General features: G+C 44.8%; 1 protein-coding gene across 1 annotated transcript; it reads right to left on the bottom strand.

Moving 5' to 3' along the window:
* Positions 1-6,284: 6,284 nt before the first annotated feature.
* Positions 6,285-9,467, bottom strand: LOC135103107 (uncharacterized). The gene is made up of 2 exons (XM_064009137.1): positions 9,314-9,467; positions 6,285-8,430 (listed from the first exon to the last, which is right to left on the bottom strand). Exons 1-2 carry the CDS (start codon positions 9,332-9,334, stop codon positions 6,556-6,558), a joined length of 1,896 nt encoding a protein of 631 aa, XP_063865207.1. The 5' UTR covers positions 9,335-9,467; the 3' UTR covers positions 6,285-6,555.
* Positions 9,468-21,597: the final 12,130 nt, after the last annotated feature.

Genomic DNA, 21,597 nt, shown 5'->3' with positions numbered 1-21,597 from the left:
CTAGAGCCCAAAAAAAGTTAATAGAAAAGGAATCAAATTGGAGGCGTTTTGATACTGTAACCCTTAAAAAAGCTCTCATTACTATAACTGTAAAAAAGCCAGTTCAATTACCGTCCTCTCAAGAAATGAATGGAAAAATGGATCAGATCTGACTGGCTAATTTAGTAGAGGAGGAATCTTCACATCGCACACCTCACAAAAGCTCTCCTTGACCAGAAGCAGGGCACAATGAATGGCCGCTCCCATCCCTGAAAAAAAAAAGCACATTATTAGATAGAAATTTGCATATTCACTTAAGCATCGTGTACTCGTGGAGGGCGACTAAAGAAACGTGAGGAAAGGTGGGCCGAGGAGGAGAAGGCTGCGAAGGCCAATTCAGGGATGTTCATTACCTGACATAGGAACAAGTTCGTGGCCTTGGGAGGAAACAAAACGTATTCACCGACCTGTAACACCTCGCGGCATGCTGAGAGGTGGTGATCCCTCTCTCTTAATGTTAAAGACGTGAAGGGACAAGAACTCATGTCATTGCAGTAAAGGAGGATCTTAGGGTTAAAAAGGTGATCGGAAAACTAGTGAAACGTGGAAGGTACAGGTCAGGTACTTTCTTAAGGAAGGGAAAGAAAGGTGAAACATATGAGATGGAAGGTAACAAGAGAGGAGGAAGGATGCCACTCAGACGGATGGAAGTATATAGCATAAGAACTAGAGATGTGAATGCAAGTAAAGGAGGTTGAAATGGAATACATCAATTATGCTTTCACGTAAGAACTGGAATAAGAGGTTAGACTAGATGTAAAAAAGAAGGAAATAAGAGAGTATAGGTGACAGAAAAAGGCGACTGGCAAGGAAAAAAATTAGTATTCTATAATTAGAAAGCTGATAGAATGTGAAAGTATGTCACGTTTAGAGAAGGGAGAGAAATATAATATGTAAGTGTGAAAAGGAAGTGGATGAGGGAGTATAAGTAAAGGAAGGAAGGCAAGGAAGATAGGCAGCATGAAATCAAGAGTGCTGGAGTGTGATGGATCGGAACGACTTGAGGTTTCTGAAAAGAGAGAAGTATTAACTGTAAGGAGGAAGGCAGTAGGAGAATATAGGTAATGAAAATCGTCATGCAAGGAAAAGTCAAGGTAATAACTCCATTAACGATAACACTGAGACTTTTAGAGAAGGAAAGGAAATCTGATAAATGTAAAGAGAAAAGCAGTGATGATGATAATAATAATAATAATAATAAATAATAATAATAATAATAATAATAATAATAAAAGACCTTAAGTTAATAATCCTTTTCAGACTATATTCTTAATGGACTGGAGCCTTCAATGAACCTTTTTTCTATGTTTTTTGTTACCTTAGACCAGATCACCTCTTACATCAAAAACTGTATAAATGTAAAGAAGAACGAAGGAAAGGAAACATAGTAACTGTAAAGACAAAACCAATACGAGGCTTTAACTTATCAATGTAAAGAGGAGCGTGTCAAGAAAGCATTGATGGAGGAAGGACGGCAGGATAGGGATGAAACGAAAGCCTCAAGACATTGATTGAGTATGATTGTATGGCCTGCACCTCCTCTCTCGCCTGCCCCTCACGTCTGGCCTGCCCCTCACACACTCTCTTCCTCGACCTGTATGCCCACGCGCCGCCAGCTTTCCTCCTCCTCCTCCTCCTCCCTCATCTCGCCTCGCCTCGCCGCCACCGCCCCCAGCGTAGCGTGACGCCGCCCCGCCGACGTCACTGCCGCATTGGGGACCGAAAGGGAATGATAGTTTAAGTGAAAGTGAGAACGAATACTGTTTTTGGTGGTGGTGGTGGTGGTGGTGGTGGTGGTGGTGGTCGTGGTGGTGGTGGTGGTGGTGTTGGTGTGTGAATATAAAGATCTTGAAGGAATTAAAAGCGAATTCTACAATTATTTAAGCTTATAAGAATTGCAATATTTTTGACGACTCCTTTTGGAAAGTATAATATTTTTTTTGTGTTTGTACTTGAAATCATATTTTTTTTATTATTATTCTTATCAGTGTTGTTATTACTATTATTAACATCACCATATTCAATTCTACCTGAAGTGATTTCATTATTCCTAATATACTTATTAGCGTTATTATTAACTTCACGATTATCATCCCCACCATCAACACAAACCCTCCAATCACAATTATTACGTTAGTGATGGTGGTGGTGGTGGTGGTGAGCTTGAAAAAAATAAAATAAAATAACGAGAACTTGACTTGGAAAAAAAAAACTCAACAAACAAGACTGACAGACCATTAAGACAGACAGGCCAGTAAGAATAAACTAGAAAGCTGACGATCTGCTGCTTGACCACACACACACACACACACACACACACACACACACACACACACACACAGTTAGCAGTCTTCCATCAGTCAATTTTCAAGTGTGTGTAATTATATTTTTTGTTCTTCTTTTCTTTCTTCGTAATTGCCGCCACCTCGCCTCACCCTCACCTCGCCTTGCCTCACACACACTCACTCACTCAGTCACTCCTCCCCCCTCAAGACCTTCCCAGTTGATTTATTCTCTTTGACCACACCAACACTTTTATTTCGTTTACTCACTGCCAGATGAAGAGCAGGAAAGAAGTTAAGGAGACAGAGAGAAAAAAAGATAATCGTTTACCTTGTACCTTTCATTTTATTTGAATTTCATTTAACACGTAAAACAAGATAAGATTTTTTTTTTACTCTCTTTTTTATTTGTTGTTGTAAAGGAAAATAGATAACGCGCACCTTGAGAGAGAGAGAGAGAGAGAGAGAGAGAGAGAGAGAGAGAGAGAGACTAAGATAGATGGACAGAACGACAGACAGATATACAAACACAGACTAAGATAGACAGACAGTCATACAAGCAAACAAACAGACATCTTCAAAGACAGACACTCATACAAATAGAAAGACAGACAGATTGACAGACAGATAGACAAATAAACAGACAGAAAAACCTACAGACAGCTCCAGAGACGGACAGACAGACACAGAGACAAAGAAACGAGGAAAGAAATAGATAAAACGAAGGAGGAAAGTGGAGAAGAAAATAAAGGAAAAATATATATTGTAAGTTCACTCATGTGTCAAATATTAGCAGGGTGGTTTGCTTGGCGTGGCTTAGTCAGGCGTGGCTTGCCTTGACGTGGCTTGGCATAGTTTGATGTGATGTGTCTGCACCTGGCTAAGCTTGACCTGAAATAAGAGTGGCTTAGTTTGAAGTGACTTAGCAGGTCTTGGCTTAACGTGACCTGAAGAAGAGTGGCTTGCCTTAGCTCAAAAGACTTACAGAAGCTTGGTGTGGCTTGGCTTGGCTCGATGTAGCATGAATTAGGATCGCTTTGCTTGGCGAGGCTCGGTGTGACTTGGGTTAGTGTGTCGTTATGTGGCTTAGGATCACTTAGCTTAGCGTGGCTTGGCTTGGCTTGGTTTGGCGTAGCGTGGTATGTCTTACGGTCCCTTAACTTAACCTGCCTTTGGATCACCCTGCCTTGACTTGACGTGACAGGAGACCTGAAGCGCCGCCCAGCACCTTGTCACCACATAACCCCTCGAGGTGGACAAGTGGAAGGGGAAGCGACGAAGCGACACGCCTGCTCCTCCTTGAGACACCCCGAAGGCCGCTCAGGGATGGGGTGCCTCGGCCCTGCCCTGCCCTGCCCTGCCCTGCCTGCCCTGCCCGGATGGCGTGATCCTGGTGGCGCGGCTCACGAGGAAGGACACAGTCGCCTCCTCAGGGTGGTGCAGGGTGGTGTTACTAATATTATTTTCTTACTTTAATCTTCTTTTACATATTAGCCCTTTCTTTCCTCATTTTTTTTTTTTACCGTAGCTTTGTTTTTTCATTGCTTTCTTACTTTCCTCTTCGCGTCTTTTCTTATTTTTTCTTCATTTTTATAACGAAATCTTGCTTTTTTCTCATTCCTTCCTCATTCCTCTTTCGTGAATTATATTTGTCTTTCCTTTTCCCTTTTTTCTTTCTTTTTATTTAAAGAAATCTCGTTTTTTTTTTCATTCCTCCCTTACTTTTCTCTTCGTGTACGTACGTGTCTTTCCTTTCCTTTTTTTTCTTACTTTTTTTTTTAATGAAACCTTGCCTTTTTTTTTTTTTTTGTACATTCCTTCTTTCAGTAATGTCTTTTTTCACCTTCTTGTAGTAATGTCTCTTTTGTTGGTGAGGTCGCGCGTCGCCTGGAGCTGCATAGGGTGGTGGTTATTATTTGCATGTCTCTCTCGTCAGTACAGCAGACTTGCCTTGCTTCCCCCGAGCAACGTGTACTGAGTGGTGAAGCAGCGCAAGGTGACCACTGTTGACTTGTGTTGTGTCGTATTTCTTTGTGTGGCGTAATGCTGGTGTTTTCTGGTACTCACATCTACTGTATGAATCTTTTTTTAGTATGAATAGGAAGTAGTGTTGGGATTCAAAAAGAAAAAAGTAGTCACGTATGAATGTGTGTGTGGGTTGGAGGGGGGATTATCAACAATTTATTCACATCCATATTTGTCCTGCAATCTTTTTTTTTTTTGTGTGTGTGTGTGTGCGTGTGTCTCCTTAAACAACTGCTTTTCTTTAAACGGTTATTTGTATAAAACGTGGCATTAACAAAGCCTGCCTCGACCTCAATACTGAAACACAAGCACGCTGATGGACTTCCGCATGAATATTCTTTACTTTAGTAGTGAAACGAATTGAAATTAAGATTCCTTTATCGTTAACTTTATCCGCCAATGAGTAAGCACAGCGATAGTGATGATGGCGCCTTGGTCTTAATAAAAAGGATAATAAAATAAATGAAGTAATAAAAATGTATAATCACTTCTATTCCAAGCACCGAAATATTCCCCTCCTTCCTTCTTAACACACACACACACACACACACACACACACACACACACACACACACAGACACACACAATTAAGAAATCTAGCTTCCCGAATTAAAGTAAGATTAACGCCGCTTAGAGTGAGTGGGACGCGGATGTGACGCGTGCAAGGAACACAAACGACTTGAAGACTCGAGTTGAATATAAATAGACATGGAGACACACAGGAAAACACGCACAGACTCAATTCAAATCCTGTTTAGCTATTATGATTAGATAGATAGTAGATAATCACTAAAACCGCACTAAAACAGACACATCTCAAAGTAGGTACCGATCAAGTAGCAGATTCCATATCATTTCTTCGACTCCGATTAGATAAACACACACCAACATTGCAACTGAACTAAAAGATGCTCAGTTCTAACAATCCAGCGATGGAGTAGCAAGTTTTCTCCTTCGACGCCACGACAATAGGAAGAAATTGGTTCTCAAACGCGTAGAGTGGTACAGGACTGGACTGGGCTCGGTAGTCGCTAGTACCCAGTGAGTAGGGAGCTTAAAAGATTAGGTGGATTTATGGACAGGGATAAATGGGTATAGGTATGTATGTTCTTTCTAGAGACTGACACGTGTAGACCTACCGGCTTTTTGCAGCTTCCTTTATGTGCTTACGTTTTTTTGACCACGTGAAGTATAACTGATAAGGGAAAAGTTTAATCAAAAGAACTAAGAGACACTGTAGCATCCACTTGACGTATGAGAGATAAGAGAAAAGTTTAATCAAGAGAATCAAGACTAACTGTAACCCTCACGTGAATTACAAGCTATAACGAAAAACTTTAATCAAGAGAATCGAGACGCACTGTAACCTTCACGTGAAGTAAAAGTGATAAGAGAAAAGTTTCATCAAGAGATTCACCATAACCCTCACTTTTTGCTCCCTGACGCTCCCTGTCCTCCTGGCTTGTGGCGGGTACAGTCAAGGCCACCAGTGCTCCAGGAGGCCTTGGCACGCTCCCCTCACCGGAACACACACCTGCCCATGACTTCCGGGTTAACGCAACTCGCCATACCCAGGCTTTTCCAGGTACTCCTTTTTTCAGCCACCCCGTGGGACAGAATAAACTGCTAGGTGGTCCGCGCTCCGCCTGTTCCGCCTCGTCGTCGTAAACCCGGACCCTGTCATTGGTGGGCAGGCACGCCAGCCACGCCACGCACAGACACTCACCCCACTGCAGTTCATTATCATTCGTTTTCTTTATTTTATTTTCAGCCGTAGACGCTGGCAGAACACAAGAACACTGTTATACGTGCAATGAGCTCGTGCTGATGTGCATGCCACCTGGTGCTGCATATTTATACTGCTATTGCATATGAACATGAGAAAATAAGAGAACCTATGCTACTATGCTGAAGATATGTAAATATAAACCTCAGGAATGCAGAACATCAATCGAGTTATTTTTATTGGGTTAATAAAACACTTGGTTGCAAAACAGGAAAATGCATATGCGTAGTACTGGCATAAAGGCAAATAAAGGTCCTCGGTGTGTGTTGAACATGCAGTTGTATGGTGATGTGTCCCCCTCACCGCGGCGTGACCGCCACCCAGGCCGGCGCTGAGTCACGTTCATGTCCGAGGAACGACTCTGGTCCAGCCGTGGCCGCGATGGAGCAGAGTCGCGTCCTCCTGACATTTCTCAGACAGGATTTATCTGTCAAACTTGAGCACGTATCCGTACTTGCCGTGCTTCTTGGATGCGTCATCATCGTACCGGTGAAGCTGGAAGCCTGGGAACACCTCTCCTGACGCCGTGCTGGTGAAGGAAGTCCTCGCCGGTGTGAGCCTGGAGTGGGAGAACCTGGAGCTGGTGCCAGTGGAGGTGCCGGTCCTGTAGGAAGTTCCCGCCGTGGCGGAAGTGCCTGCCCTAAAGGAAGTGCCTGCCGTGCCTGAAGCTCCTGCCGTGGTGGAGGTGCCTGCCCTGAAGGAGGTGCCTGCCGTGCCTGAAGCTCCTGCCCTGAAGGCAGTTCCTGTTGTGCCTGAAGTTCCCGTCCTGTAGGAAGTGCTGAACCTGCTAGATCCTGGAGATGTGTAGCTGACCACGGGACTGGGAGCCGCGGCGCCGTGGCCGGTGCTTGTTGTGCTTGTACTGGTGAAAGAAGTCGAACCGGTAGAGGATGAAGCAGGGCGAGAGGGGCGTGGCCCTTGGGAGGTGGACACCACCTCCGTCTCAAAGCCGACGCCCTTGCCAGCCCTGAAGCGGTAGGTGCGGCGCGTGCCGTCGTCGTCTACCACGGTATAGGTGCCCTGCACGTTGCCGTCGGCGTCAGCGGTCTCGGAGCGGGAATATTGCTCAGAATCGAAGGCGAAACCGTATGAGGCATCGGTGCCGGTGTCAGCCAGAGGGTCGACGAACTGCACCTCCTGCACGGGGACGATTCTTCCCGTGGGCTGACCGCTGGGAGCGCCGGGAACTGCCGGGCCCACGGGGATGTGAGCACCCTCGGCAATGAAGCCAGTGTCTGAGCTGGCCTCATACTTGATGCCGCGACGCTGACCGTCGTCCTCAGCCACGAAGTCGAAGCTTCCCACCACGTTGTCACGAGAATCCTCGGCTTCGCTTCGTGCATGGCTCGATGTTTCATAGGCAAAAGATCGGCTGCCGTCCGCCCCGTGAGTAGTGCGAGTATTGGCCAGCTCACCAGCGTATTTGGTTTGCTGATACTGAGTAGTGGCGGGAGTGTGGTGAGCGGCGGTGGCGCCCGTGGCGGCAGATGAGCGAAAGACAGAAGCTCCAGTGGCGGTCACTGCAGGGCGACGGAATCCAGTGCGGTGACCACCGAAAGTGGTTGTAGTTCCGAAAGAGGAGGATGTGGAACCTGTAGAGTGTGAAGTTCCAGCGGCGGCCCCGCGGAAGGTGGCAGCGGTGGAACCATGGTACTGAGCAGCGGCGGCGGCGGCGGCGGCAGCACCGAGACCTGATGAGAGGCTGGTGGCGGCAGGAGTGTCGCTAGTGCTGACAGCCACAGGGAGATCGCTGCCCTCAACGACGAAGCCGACGCCGCGGCCAGCAGTGTAGGTGTACTGGCGGGTGCGCCCCTGCTCGTCAACGTAGCTGTAGGAGCCGCGCACGTTGCCGTCGGTGTCGCTCTGCTCAGTGCGAGAGAGCCCTTCCCCTGCAAACTGGAAGCCATAGGAGGCGTCGGTGTTGGTTTGGGCGAGGGGGTCGTGGAAGGGTGGGCGGGCGCTGGCCTCGGCGTGGGCGGCGAGGAACTCCTGGCTGGGAACAGGGATGTGCGTGCCGGTGGGCTGGAAGCCGCCCTCCCCTGCCTGGTACACCAGTCGCACGTTGTTGCCGTCAGGGTCACGGTAACCGAACTTCCCGTGCTGGCGGCCGGGGGTCTTCTGTTTGGCGGCCTCGTAAGCGCCCTCGCCCGTGTCGTAACCATACTTGAAGGTGCCGTCCTCGTGCAGCACGTAATACTGGGAGCGGCGCCCCGTGTTCACATCGGGGATCTTGTATTCTCTGTCCTCGTCTGGCCGTGGCGAACTCAGCGCGCTAACCGCCAGTGCGGACAACAGCGCCTGCAAGGAAAAGTAAACTGTTAGAGGACACAAGGAGCGATTCCTCAGCCAGAAATATGACTGACTGACGACGCGTTGTGGTAATAGAGCATGCTAGTGTGAGACGCGGCAAAGAACACTTGACTGTCCATACTAGATGCTAAGAATTATGCTGTTCAAGAGATCCCGGTTAAGGTACATAAAATGATGTGGTAATGGTATGTGCATACTGAGTGTTGACAAACAACAATGGAAGATAGAATAAGTGTGGAGGATGAAAGAACTTGAAACCATGAGCTGCGTTAACCATATGCCCTATCTGTTGACACGATGCTGCGCTGCCAGCAAGACATCCGATAATTCTAACTCTTATATGCAAACCTCCTTTAGAGCAACTCTCGTGACAATCTTAGCACCCAAATTCACTCACTACCTGCCCTCTATACTCCCTTACACCAGCAGCATTTCCCTTACACTCACGCAGCATCTCCCTTTGTTTTCACCCTAACCTAACGCCTCCCGTCTATACCCTAACGGAACACCCTTCTAACACCTGTACACACCGCACCACACCTTCACTTCCGCAGCACCCAAACACTTCCCCAGGACTAAGCACACCAAGCTTCGTCACACGCCAACACTCGCCACACCTCTTTACCTATGTTACCCCTTGTAGCAGAGGAAAAGTGAAGTAAAGTATCGTAAAATTATAGCGTGTGTGTGTGTGTGTGTGTGTGTGTGTGTGTCTGTATTAGGTGCTGAGAAAGCGTATTTCGATACAAAAATTTTCTTTGCATTTTGTTTTGGTTGCATATGCGCGTATCATGTTTGTTTTCCTGTGTGTGTGTGTGTGTGTGTGTGTGAACCAACGAAGGCGTCTCCGTCGGGCGGGTCGCACTCGTACCAAGCTGGTCCAGGAGGCCATGGTGGGCGGGGAGGGCGCGGGGTGGTGAGGTGAAGGAGGCGGCCGCCGGGAGTGTGTTGCCGGCCACCTAGACCCTCGACTCTTATACCTTCTCCTATGCCCCTCCTGCTCCACCCCCCAAACTTTTCTTCTATAACCCTCCCTCATGCTTCTCTTCCACCCCTACCATCTCTCACGTACTATCCTGCCCCCTCCCCTCACCCAAACACCTCCCTCCCAACCACCCCTGACCCCAGTACCGCATGGCATTATAATCCCCCGTTGTTTGTGCCCCCTTGACCCTCCCTGCCTCACCATCACACTCCTAGTCGTTCCAACCTCCAAACTACAGCCGTGCGGTGCATCATAATTATATCGTTGTTAATCTTAGTTCTTATCACATGCACGATGCAAGTATTAGGTAATAGAGTAAAGAAAAGCAGTTTTTGTGAAACCATGATGAGGGTTAACGAGAACTTCGGAGAAAGTGTGGGAACGGTATGAGTTGTATGACCGGATGACTGGAGTGGACTTAGTCTATAGGTTATAAGTTCAGTCAGTAGGGAGCCTTAAGACATAAGATGCATTTATAGATAGGAATGATAGGTGGACATATAGGTATAGGTATTATAAAGTCCTGCTGACTTCTTGTAGCTTCCATTATGTGCTTATATTCTCGTGTACTGCTCTGTGACTTCATATTTACCCAACTGTCTTCTTTTACAGTTCTGATAATGGCATGTTTTTCTCGCAGCTGCATTAATGTGAAGGCTATGCGAGGTAATGGAGCTTTGTTTACTTGCTGTCGTTGCTAAAATGGTATTGGCAGAAGCATAGATCAGACTCTCACTGTGACAGCCAAGAGGAGATAAAGCGAGAGACAGAGAGCCATCGCGTCAGACTCACACTCACAGAAATCATTCAAGCCTTCGTCAGAGGAAGAAAAACTGGACTTGCTTTGCTTGGTCTTTGTACGGAGAAGTGGAAAGCACAAACACACACACACACACACACACACACACACACACACACACACACACACACACACATTGCCGTGGGCGGGTCAGGTGTCTCGTGACCAGGTAAGGGGTCAGCTGCTGTACCGCCTCCCTCCATTCAAGGCCGGCGGCGGGTTACTCCCAAAGGCGAGGAAACAAGACATGCCTGCACTTTTTGCTCCTCTGAGGGACGGGAGAAAAAAATTAAAAGGAAAATTAAATAGAGGAGAACAGATGAAGACGAGGAGGATAAGAAGGATGAGGAGTTGGAGATGCATGCAAGGAACAGATCGAAGAGTTATGACGATCAGCATGCAAGCAGTAGCTGTGATAAATGACAATCTTGATCTCTCACTCGAAGAAAAAAAGTTGGAAAGAATATAATATTGAAGGTCAGCGAATAAAGCAAAGTGTTGGAACGTGAATGGAAAAGAGGAACAGGAGAAAGAGGAGGAAGAACAAAGGAGAAGTAAGAGAAACAAGAGGAGGAAGAAAGAGGTGTCCCTGCATTCTTGATGGCCACTTCATGCGAGCCGCCAGAGGGAGTGCCGGGCGTGAGGGTCGCGCGGGGCCTGTATTGAGAGGGAAAGGAAGGTGACCAGGAGGAGAAGGAGGTCAACAATGACTACATTATTAGTGAAGAAATTAAGAATTTAAACGATGAAAATAAAGACTTTAACGACAACAACAAATCTTTATCAGCAAGAACGGCAACGAAAAACTAAGCGAGAAAGAAGACAAGGACAAATCCAACGGTGACAACAAATTTTTAACTGAAGAAGAACGAGGACAATGAAAACCTTAACGACAACGACAACAACGACAACGATAGCAACTCCATCGACTACAACAACAAAGAATCGACATCAACAACGACAAGAATCACAACAACACGAAGAAGAAGAAAATAAAATAAAGAGGAGGAGGAAAAGGAAGAGGAGGTGGAGCCGAAATAAGGAACAAGCTTAGACGAGAAATAAGAAAAAAAATGAACACGAAGAACTGCCGTGATGAAAGGCCGTTGGAATGTTTCTATTTGAGGGAGAGAGAAGAAAAAGAATAACGTCTTTAGAGAAACGCACAGAACGTTATGTTTACTTTAGTGATGGTGATGATGGTGAGGCTTCACGTTAACTTGACCACCAAAAAAATAATAAGAAAAAGAAAAGAATTATATCCTTATTTTTCTTTTTTTCTTTTTGCATATTTTATCGTTTATATCTCCTTGCTTTCCTATTCCTCCTCCTCCTCCCTCTCCTCCTCCTCCTCCTCCTCCTCCTCCACCATCACTATCGCAAACTATTCCCGATCACTATCTCTTAATTAGACGCTCACGAACAATTTCTATTTCTTTCTTTGTCTTATCAGCCACAAACGTACTGTACATACAACTGTTTCTTGTTTTTACTCCGATATTCATTAATTCCATTCGACAACAACAACAAAAACAACAACAACAACAACAACAACTACTACTACTACTACTACTACTACTATTACTACTACTGCTACTACTACTACTACTACTACTACTACTACTACTACTACAATAACGATAACAGTATAAAACAATTTATTTCCTAACTATTTTCTATCTATATTCATACCACCACCACCACCACCACCACCACCATCACCTTTACACTGACCTTCACCTCAGTCGTCTCTATAGCGGCAAAAACCACGTGACCTTGACGACCACATCTTCACCGTTCAGAGTGGAGGAGAGGTGGAAGAGGAGAAGGAGAGGTGGAGGAAAGTGGAGGAGAGATGGAGGGAGGCTGAGAGAGGGAATGGCGGGTGGAGGGGAGCTGAAGGAGATGAAAATAGTGGAAGAGGCATGAAAGGTGAGGAGGAGGATGGAGGAGGGAAGAAGTAAATGGAGGGGAGTGTAGGTGGAGGAGCGTGATCGGTGGCAATGAAGAAGAAGAAGAAGAAGAAGAAGAAGAAGAAGAAGAAGAAGAAGAAGAAACTGAACCAATAGGAATACAAAATGAAAGAAAGCCAAAGAATAGAACAAATATGTATGTATGTATGTATGTATGTATGTATGTATGTATGTATGTATGAATGGAGAGAAGATCAAAAAAGATTATAGTGTATGACTAAATGGAGGTAGAGGAAGAAAAGGAGATTCAAGTTGGGTATGGAGGAGGAGGAGAAGGGGGAGGAGGAGGCATGAGAGAGTGACAGAGGAAGGCGGAAGACAATGAGAGGAAGTAATGATATGTTTAGTAGAGTAGACAAGACACATGACAGGAAGGTGGGAGGTAATGGGAGGAAGATGAATGAGAGGGAGGAGTACGAGGAGGAGGAGGAGGAGGAGAAGAAGGAAAGGAAGTGGGGACGTTTGGTAGTATGATATTGCATAATGAAAAGGAGGAGGAGGAGGAGGAGCAGGGTAAAGAAGAGGAATATGAAGAGGAAACAGATAAGGTCAAGAGATAAACAAAATGAGGAACAAAAGAGAAAGAAACATGGGAGAAGAATGAGGAAAATTACAGAGAAACAAACAAGTTACGACATTAACTAAATAAAGAGGTTAAAAATGAATATAGATGAACAAGGAGGAGTAAGGAACAAATAAATAACAAAGACAAGAATAGAGGAGAAAAAGAATGAGCTGGAATGAAAAGGAAGAAGAGACGAAACAGGGAACAGAAAAACAAAAAATGCGATAAAAACACCTGAAGAGTCACTAATTTACCTGAAGGAGGAGAGAACCCACTAACACCTGCCAATCTTCACGTGACCCTCACCTGACAAAGGATGAGAGGAAGACAGAGAGAGACAGAGAGACAGGGAGAGGGAGGAGGAGAAGAGGGGAAGGTTAGAGAGGAGGAGGGGGAGGGAGGAGGGGGAGAAGTCTGCCCACTTTACTGCCTTCCGCCTCACGTCTTCCCCAGGGCATCTTTTACAACTCCGTCACCACCGCAGTAGAACACACGGCTATCACACGTTGTCTTCCATAACTTTCTCTTTCCATCCGTCTTCCCTGTACCTCCCTACCGCTGCTACAGGACGAGAGAGAGAGAAGCAGAGTGGGAGTGTGGGAATGAATGGTGGAAGAGGGGGTAAGAGGTAAGAAGAGAGTGAACGTATGCACAGGAGAGGCAGAAAGGAGGAAGTGAAAATATTTAGGAAGGAATGATGAAAGAAGGGAATAAGAAGTGTGGAGTGAAGGAATGCATAGATAGAGAGACAGAAAAAGGTGGAGTGAAAGTATTTGGGAACGAATGATGGAAGGAGGCAGTAAGGAGTGAGGAGTGGAGAGTGAAGGTATACAAAGATAAAGAGACAGAAAAAGATGCAGTGAAAATATTTGATCTCACTTGAACCGTTTCCTTATAAGTCGATTTTGGAATATATACATGAAGTTTTTGGATTTAAGGAAGACGATCTTGTGTGTGTGTGTGTGTGTGTGTGTGTGTGTGTGTGTGTGTGTGTGTGTGTGTGTGTGTGTGTGTGTGAGTGTGTGTGTGCATGTGTGTGTGTGTGTGTTTAACTGTTCCTCCTGGCGTGGCGTGGCGTGGCGCGGGGTGTTTCTGGACTCCCGCGCACCACCACCACCACCACCACCACCGCACCACACACCAGGCCACTTCGTGCTCATTTAAAGGCAAAGGGCGTGTGTGTGGCACCGCCAAGGTCACTTTCCTCCTCACCCAGCCTGCTTCTCGCCCTCCCTTCCTTCCCTGACCCAGCCTCCTCCTCCTTCTCCTCCTCCTCCTCCTCCTCCTCCTCCTCCTCGCATCCTAGAGATAATCCTATTGTATCCTGGATCTTTTTTTACACCTTCACCACCCTCACCATCACCACCACCATGACCACCACCTTCATTACCACTGCTGCCATTATCATTATTAACTGTTACTGGTTTGTCTGTGTCGCTACTGGTCAGGACTCAATAGATAATGTGACAGCCGAGGTAAGAATGAAAGATTTTTGTCCGTTTGTTATTTTTTAAGACAACGTTTGTAATCGTCATTAATAGCTTGTTCTTGTTCTTCTTGTTCATTTCTTTGTTTTTGTTCTTGTTCTTTTCCTTCCTCATCTTCACCTTCATTACCATCTAATCATTACTGTTGCTACATCACCACTACCTCCACCATTCAACATCACTTTCATCATCACTATCAACCCAGACGTCCTTATCCTACCACCACCATGCCCATCACCATAGTTAACGGTCACCACCACTATCACTACCATCACCATAACCACCATCACCACCACCATCATTGAGACTTAGCAAGGAAACGACTTATTATGTAACACAACTTTCACTTATCCAGATTCCTCTGTCCTCCTCCTCCTCCTCTTCTTCCTTCTCCTCCTCCTCTCCCCTCTCCCCTCTCCCCTCGTATCTCCTTCCCTTCCGACCTCCTCCCTTGTCTTCTCCCCTCACTTTCCCTTCTTTCTTCTGTCCTTCCTTCATTCTCTCTCTCTCTCTCTCTCTCTCTCTCTCTCTCTCTCTCTCTCTCTCTCTCTCTCTCTCTCTCTCTCTCTCTGTTCCTTCCTCCCTTCATCATTTTTTTCCTCCTCCTCCTCCTCCTCCTCCTCCTCCTCCTCCTCCTCCTCCCTCTCTTCACGCTACTCTCCCTGACATCCTGTTCTCCTCTTCCTCCCTTCCCAGCTCTTCCTTCTTTTCCTCCTTTATTCCCTTCCTTCCTCTTCTTCTCTCCTTTTTTTTCAATGTCTTTCCTCTTATCCGATGACATGGAAAGAGAGAGAGAGAGAGAGAGAGAGAGAGAGAGAGAGAGAGAGAGAGAGAGAGAGAGAGAGAGAGAGAGGGAGAGAGGCAGATGAAGGTGGAGGAGGTGGAGGTGGAGGAGGCAAGGTGGAAAGGATGAGACGTGGATGGGTCTAGTACGTGAAGGAGACGATAAGGGGAAGAGGGAGGGAGGGAGAGAGGGAGAGGGAGAGGGAGAGGGAGGGAGGGAGAAGGAGAGGGGGACGAACAGGTGTAGGCAAAAACTGGGTGACCCTCAGTATTGTGTGAGAGAGGAAGGGAGGGAGAGGGGAGAACGATCCCACATTCCCTCTCCCTCTCTCTTGTCCCTCCTCTTTCCCTCTCCCTCTCTCTCCCTCTCCCTCTCTCTTTTCTCATCTCCCCTTCCATCCTTGGTTAGTGAATAAATCCATCTTTCTTTTTTTTACTTTTTTTTTTTTTGCTCGTTCCTCGTCCTCTTCTTATTTGTAATGGTAATGTTAGGTTATTATTTTTTCTTATCATTATTTTATGTACCTTCGTCTGTCCGTGGTGTGTTTCGAGTGTGTGTGTGTGTGTGTGTGTGTGTGTGTGTGTGTGTGTGTCGTGATTCTCTCTCTCTCTCTCTCTCTCTCTCTCTCTCTCTCTCTCTCTCTCTCTCTCTCTCTCTCTCTCTCTCTCTCTCTCTCTCTCTCTCTCTCTCTCTCTCTCTCTCGTCTCAATAATTTTGGCAACGTAACAAAACGCCAATTCTTTTCAACAAACTAGCGATAAACTCAACAATAAATAAACATTAAAGGAAGATAAAAGAAAAGAGTTAAGCACAGAAGATCGAATGAAGGCAAGTGTAAATAAGAACACACACACACACACACACACACACACACACACACACACACACACACACACACACACACACACACACACACACACACACACACACGCACACACATGAATAAAGAATAAAAGACGAAGAAGTGGAGGAAGAATAAATCAGGCGTTAGGTAAAAATGATGAAGGGAAGGAAGAAGAATAAGCGACAGTAACTTGACAAAAAGCACTTAGTTTATAGAACAAGTGACTCCTACACACACACACACACACACACATACACACACACACACACACACACACACTTACACACATCAAGCGTACAGACTAAAAAAAAAAAGATACTTAACATATACGATAGCCAACAAGGTCAGACTACGTACACAGCCTCGCAGTTTCCTAAGTCACCACAGAACCAAGGACATTTCAACTTGAACCGTATTAGCACCACAAGTAGAACAACATTGAAATTACAGGGTAGTGTCTCCGCCGCCTCCTCTTGTTCACCAGCTCGACACCCTCTCATTTGCACCTCACACGCTGGCGGAGCGGCATTGAGAGAAGCGAGAGATGAGGCTGGCTTGCACCTTCCCTCATGCCCACAAAGGATTTAATAGGCATTTAGGTTGAGGGTTGTAAATAGTTGCGTGAATGGGTTTGAGAGATAGGGGAAAAAACAAGGGAAGGGATGATCAAGAGGGTACTGCGCAGGTTTTGTGGGTGGGTTATGTTGCTGTTGTTGTTGTTGCAGTTGCTATTGATGGTGTTAGGGTTATTGTTGTTGTTGCTGTTCCTCTTCGTCTTCTTATTCTTCTTCTACCTCTATTTTTTTCTCCTCCTCCTCCTCCTCCATTATCACCGCCACCACCACCGTCTTCATCATCACCACCCGTTTAATATCTGTCACCACCATCACCATTATCATCACCAACTCGTTTTCAGCAAGAAGAGAAAGGGAAAGGAGGATGATACCGAGATGAGTTTCCGGGGCAGAAGGAGGAGGAGGAGGAGGAGAAGGAGGAAGACTGGAAGGGAGGAAAGAGAAAGGAAAACGAGGTGATGGAGGATGGGTGGAGATGAGAGGAGGTGGAGGAGGAGGAGAAGGAGAAGGAGGAGCAGGGTCGCCAGGTGGAGCAAATCCTGTTGTCCTCGCATCCTCCTCCTCCTCCTCCTCTTCCTCCTCCTCCTCCTTCTCCTCGTCCGCCTCCTCCTCCTCCTCCTCCACCACCTCCTAGTCTCCGTCTTTGTCTTCTTCACTACCCTCTTCACTATCCCTTTCTGTATTTTTTTCCAGGATTCCAGGCGAGTGATGCGAACTGCGCACGGAAGATAGAGAACAGGTAGAGGAGGGAAGGAAAAGGTGACAAGGAAGTATTTAAGGGAAAAAAGAAGATATAATTAGAGAAGTTGTAAAGAAGGTTATCCACAGTAGAGGAAAATTGTAAAAAAAAAAAGGAATTGTGGTGTAAAATAGAAGGACGAAAGAAGGAAGGAAGGAGACAAAAAGTGAAAGGAAAAAAAAAGGGAGTAATAAAGAATTATGTGGTATATAATGGTAGTGATGGCGGTGGTGATGGTGGTGGTGGTGGTGGTGGTAGGGGTGTATGGTGATGAGAAAATACTGTTAGCTCGAATGAGGGTTTATGATTGGTGATGGTGATAGATAAGGCAGTTAGGGTAATGTATGTTGTGGTGGTGTGATTGTGGTAATGGTAAGGCAGCTCTGGTGGTGCTTGTGGTGATGAGTGGTGTTGCGGCTCTGAAGGTTTGTGGAGAATTAAAACTGTTGTTCTTTATATTTTCTTGTTTGTTTGTTTGTTTCTTTAGTTTTTGTATAGTGGAGATTTTTATGAAAGTGCAAATTGTGAGCTTTTTTCCCTTTTCTTTTTCATTTTTTTTCATTTTCTTTCCTTCTTTCTGTCTTTCTTTCTGCAATTTTAAGTTTTTTTTTCAGTGTTCTTTCTTTCTCGTTTTTCTTTCTTTTCTTATTTCTTTTTCATTCCTTTCACCCTTCCCTCCTTCCTTCCTTTCGTTCTCCCCCTCACCTTTTCACTCTTCATTACCATCATCAATACTGAAACGTTCCACATCATATTTCATTTCAAAAGTACAAACATCCTTTACATTATCATAAACTCGTACCCTTAAGATTGCTACCAAATCTCTCTCGTCTACGTACGCATACCACACACACACACACACACACTCACCCACCCGCCCACGCATCCACTCACACACACACACACACACACACACACACACACACACACACACACACACACACAGTACTGGATAACATGGCAACGAGTCAAGGTGAAACGGAATTAAGTCTCCTACGTGTGTGTTTTGGGATGAGCGGTGCACGGCAGACGACACAAACTTGTGCGCCGTATCTTCACTACTTCGAAAAGGCTTTAGTTGAAGTTGCACTTTTATGGGTTTTTATGGGTATTTTTATGGTTGCAATGACAAATTAACAAGACTTCTATATTATTAACAGGGGAAATACTCGTAAGAAGCCGTTTAATCATCTCTGCCGCCTCTGAAAACACTCACGTTGAGAAAACAAAACATTTCTGAGGCACAATAGCGGTAGCGTGCCTCGGCCTTTATTAGTGAGGCGTTACCTTAGCTTAGAGGGGCTTTATGGTGCATTGTCTGTCCCCGCCGATATGGGATGTACGTGAAACCTTGCCTTAATAGTGCAATAAATTAGGAGTCACTTGAGTAGCTATTCTCTCCCCAACCTTCCTTTTCTACCACCGTTTCCTTCGTGCCCAACTTCCCCTTTACCTCATTTCAAATTTATCAGTACCCGTACATCATCACTATCATCACCATCACTACTAACCCTTTCACCATTACACAATGTTTTCTCAGTCATCTATATAGCTTAGAAAAAATACGATATTAACCTCCTGTTCTATTTTTTTCTGTGTCCATGTAAATAGTTTATAAATTACGGTACTCTGAATGTTAATAAAGCACTCTTATGTTCATAGCAGTGGGTTAAAAGGAGATTAAACTAATTTACGGATGCGGAGGATAGGTAGAAATAAGTGGGTGTTTTATACGTGTAGGGCAAATGGCTTCTTATACCTCCCCTTATTTTCTTATGTATGTTCTTATGTGCATACCTTCCTCCATCGCACAGCTTCCCTCATCCATACTCCCACCACCATCCTATTTCTCACCCTTCATTGCGTCACCCTTCCCTTCCCTTCCCTTCCCCTGCGTCACTCTGCTCACCTTACCTCTCCCACTGTCGCCCCCCAGCCATGACCTTCGTCCCCATAGCCCCTCACCGTCCTCCTAACTAAATATCACTGCGTCTTCTTAAATCCTTCACCGCCTCCGTCACCCGTCATTGCCTCCTTCTACGGTACTTTTCTTCGTCTTTATCTTCCTCGTTCCTTTGCATCGTCAGTCTTGTTAAATGTTATCACACTTGAAGTAACTACTACTACTACTACTACTACTACTACTACTACTACTACTACTGCTACTGCTGCTGCTGCTGCTACTGTTCCAAATACTATTAAATTCTTATTCTTCTGTGCTATAACATGATCTCGTTACGTTGTCAGACTCTTAGATCAGTCAGTCAGTCTATCAATCAATGTCAGCCTTATTTTTTTCTTTGTTCTTATTTCTTCTTCATCATCTTCTCGACACCACGATCTCCTCCTCCTCCTCCTCCTCCTCCTCCTCCTTCTCGTCCTAGTCCCCCTTTCTCTTCATCACATCCCCCTTCTCCTCCTCCTCTTCCTCCTCGTATGCTTCCTCAGCCTTACATCAAACTGTGATACATAAACAACAACCTAAAAGTAACAGACCAACACCAGATTGTTGTTATCAGCTTTTTGAAACTTTTCTTTCCACCCATCAAAAAAAAAAAAAAGAAAAAAAAAAAAAGAAAGGAAAAAAATTATCACTCCCATCATCTCGTCCTCTCTTCCCACATACACACGATCATATTCCCAGACCCTCTCCCTCTCACTCTCCCTCTCTCTCATTCTTCCCCCTTCTTCCCCTCTCCTCTTCCTCCTCTTCTGCCGCCGCCGTCACCTTGATGCGGCAAAAACTAGATCATCTTCACCCCACGAGGGAATCAAGGAGGAAGTGATCTGGAAAAAAGGGCAAAGGAAAAAAAAAAAAAAGAAAAGTGGTCGAGTGGGTGAATCCGGGATGATGGTGAAGATGATAGTGGTGGTGATGGTGGTGGTGGTGGTGATGTAGTAGTAGTAGTAGTAGTAGTAGCAGTAGTAGTAGTAGTAGTAGTAGTTTCTTTTATGGCAAAGACAATTAGCTGGCCTTCTTTGCCCCGAATCTACTTTTCGCCCTTGAGTCTTCCTTCTCTGTGCATAAACAAAAAAATAAATAAGTAAAGAAATAAACAGTGATAATAATGGTAATGGCTGACAGTTAAAGAAAAGAAAAAAAAAGATAACAGAAGACTACATAGAGATTATATCAAACTTAAAACCCTGGAAAGCAAAACTAGTAATGTAGAAACACACACACACACACACACACACACACACACACACACACACACACACACATTCTTACCTTGATGCAATCTAAAGACGAATATAGAGATCGTAGCAGACACAAAACCATGGAAAGCAAAACTAACAGTAGAAACACACACACACACACACACACACACACACACACACACACACACACGGACTCACTCACTCTTACCTTGGGGCAGGCGAGGCGATAACAGGACAAGCCAACAAACAGTTATCTCTTTTTATATAGATCAGGAGAGGAAGAAATAGTTTTAAGGTGAAGAGGAGGGCCGGTCTGAGACTACTCCCTTTCCTCCTCCCTCCTCCCTTTTCTCCCTCTCCTCCTCCTCCCGTTCCCTCCTTATAATAACATGTCTTAACTTGCCACGGACGCATTTAAACCGGGAGATGATGATGATGAAACATTATCCAACTGTCTTTTATTTTTTATTACTCTTCATTTACTTGTTTATTTATCTATTTATTTATTTTTTTATTACAAGGTGAGTATGTGTGGCAAAAAGAAGTAAGAATAGAGATTATTAGAAATGAACACGTATATCCACATTATATATATATATATATATATATATATATATATATATATATATATATATATATATATATATATATATATATATATATATATATATATATATATATATATATATATAATTTTTTTTTTCGCTGGACTAACTACTTACGTGCACTGAAAAGGGATAAGAGTAGAAATTGATACTAGTGTAAACCTACCTAAATATGTTTTTTACTGTAGTGGAAAGGAAAAACAGAGTATTAAGAGAAATTCATCTCCCTTTTTCTTTAACTTCAACGAGAGTAACTGCGCTAAGACGGAGCGAGAGTAGAGATTTTAAAAAGCATAAGCTTATCTTTCCTGTTCACTGGAAGAGGAGTACCTAAACTAAGATGGAACTGAAGTATAGATTATTAAAGACATAAACCCACATTTATTAGTCACTGATGCAAATTTTCGTGCTGAAAAAGAGAAGCTGAAATTATTACAACCTCATACATTTCTATCCAACTTCCCCTTGCATTTATTGGACTAGCAGGGAGTCAGGCACCGGAAACAAGCAGCATTTATACCCGTGTCATGATCCACCACCAATAATTCGCTAAGAAAAAAAAAAGAGAAAGAAGGAAAAGTAGAGAGATTATCACAACCATGCACACGTCTATCCATTTTTCTCATGTATTTATTGG

The sequence above is a fragment of the Scylla paramamosain genome, chromosome 8, assembly GCF_035594125.1.
Source record: "Scylla paramamosain isolate STU-SP2022 chromosome 8, ASM3559412v1, whole genome shotgun sequence".
Taxonomy (NCBI): domain Eukaryota; kingdom Metazoa; phylum Arthropoda; class Malacostraca; order Decapoda; family Portunidae; genus Scylla; species Scylla paramamosain.
This window is presented reverse-complemented; position numbering and strand designations above follow the sequence as displayed.

Coding starts and splice junctions, on each gene's coding strand:
- LOC135103107 (XM_064009137.1), bottom strand. CDS start 9,334: ATGGCCTCCTGGACCAGCTTG. Junction 8,431..9,313: donor TGGCCTCCTGGACCAGCTTG/GTACGAGTGCGA, acceptor TTTTCCTTGCAG/GCGCTGTTGTCCGCACTGGC.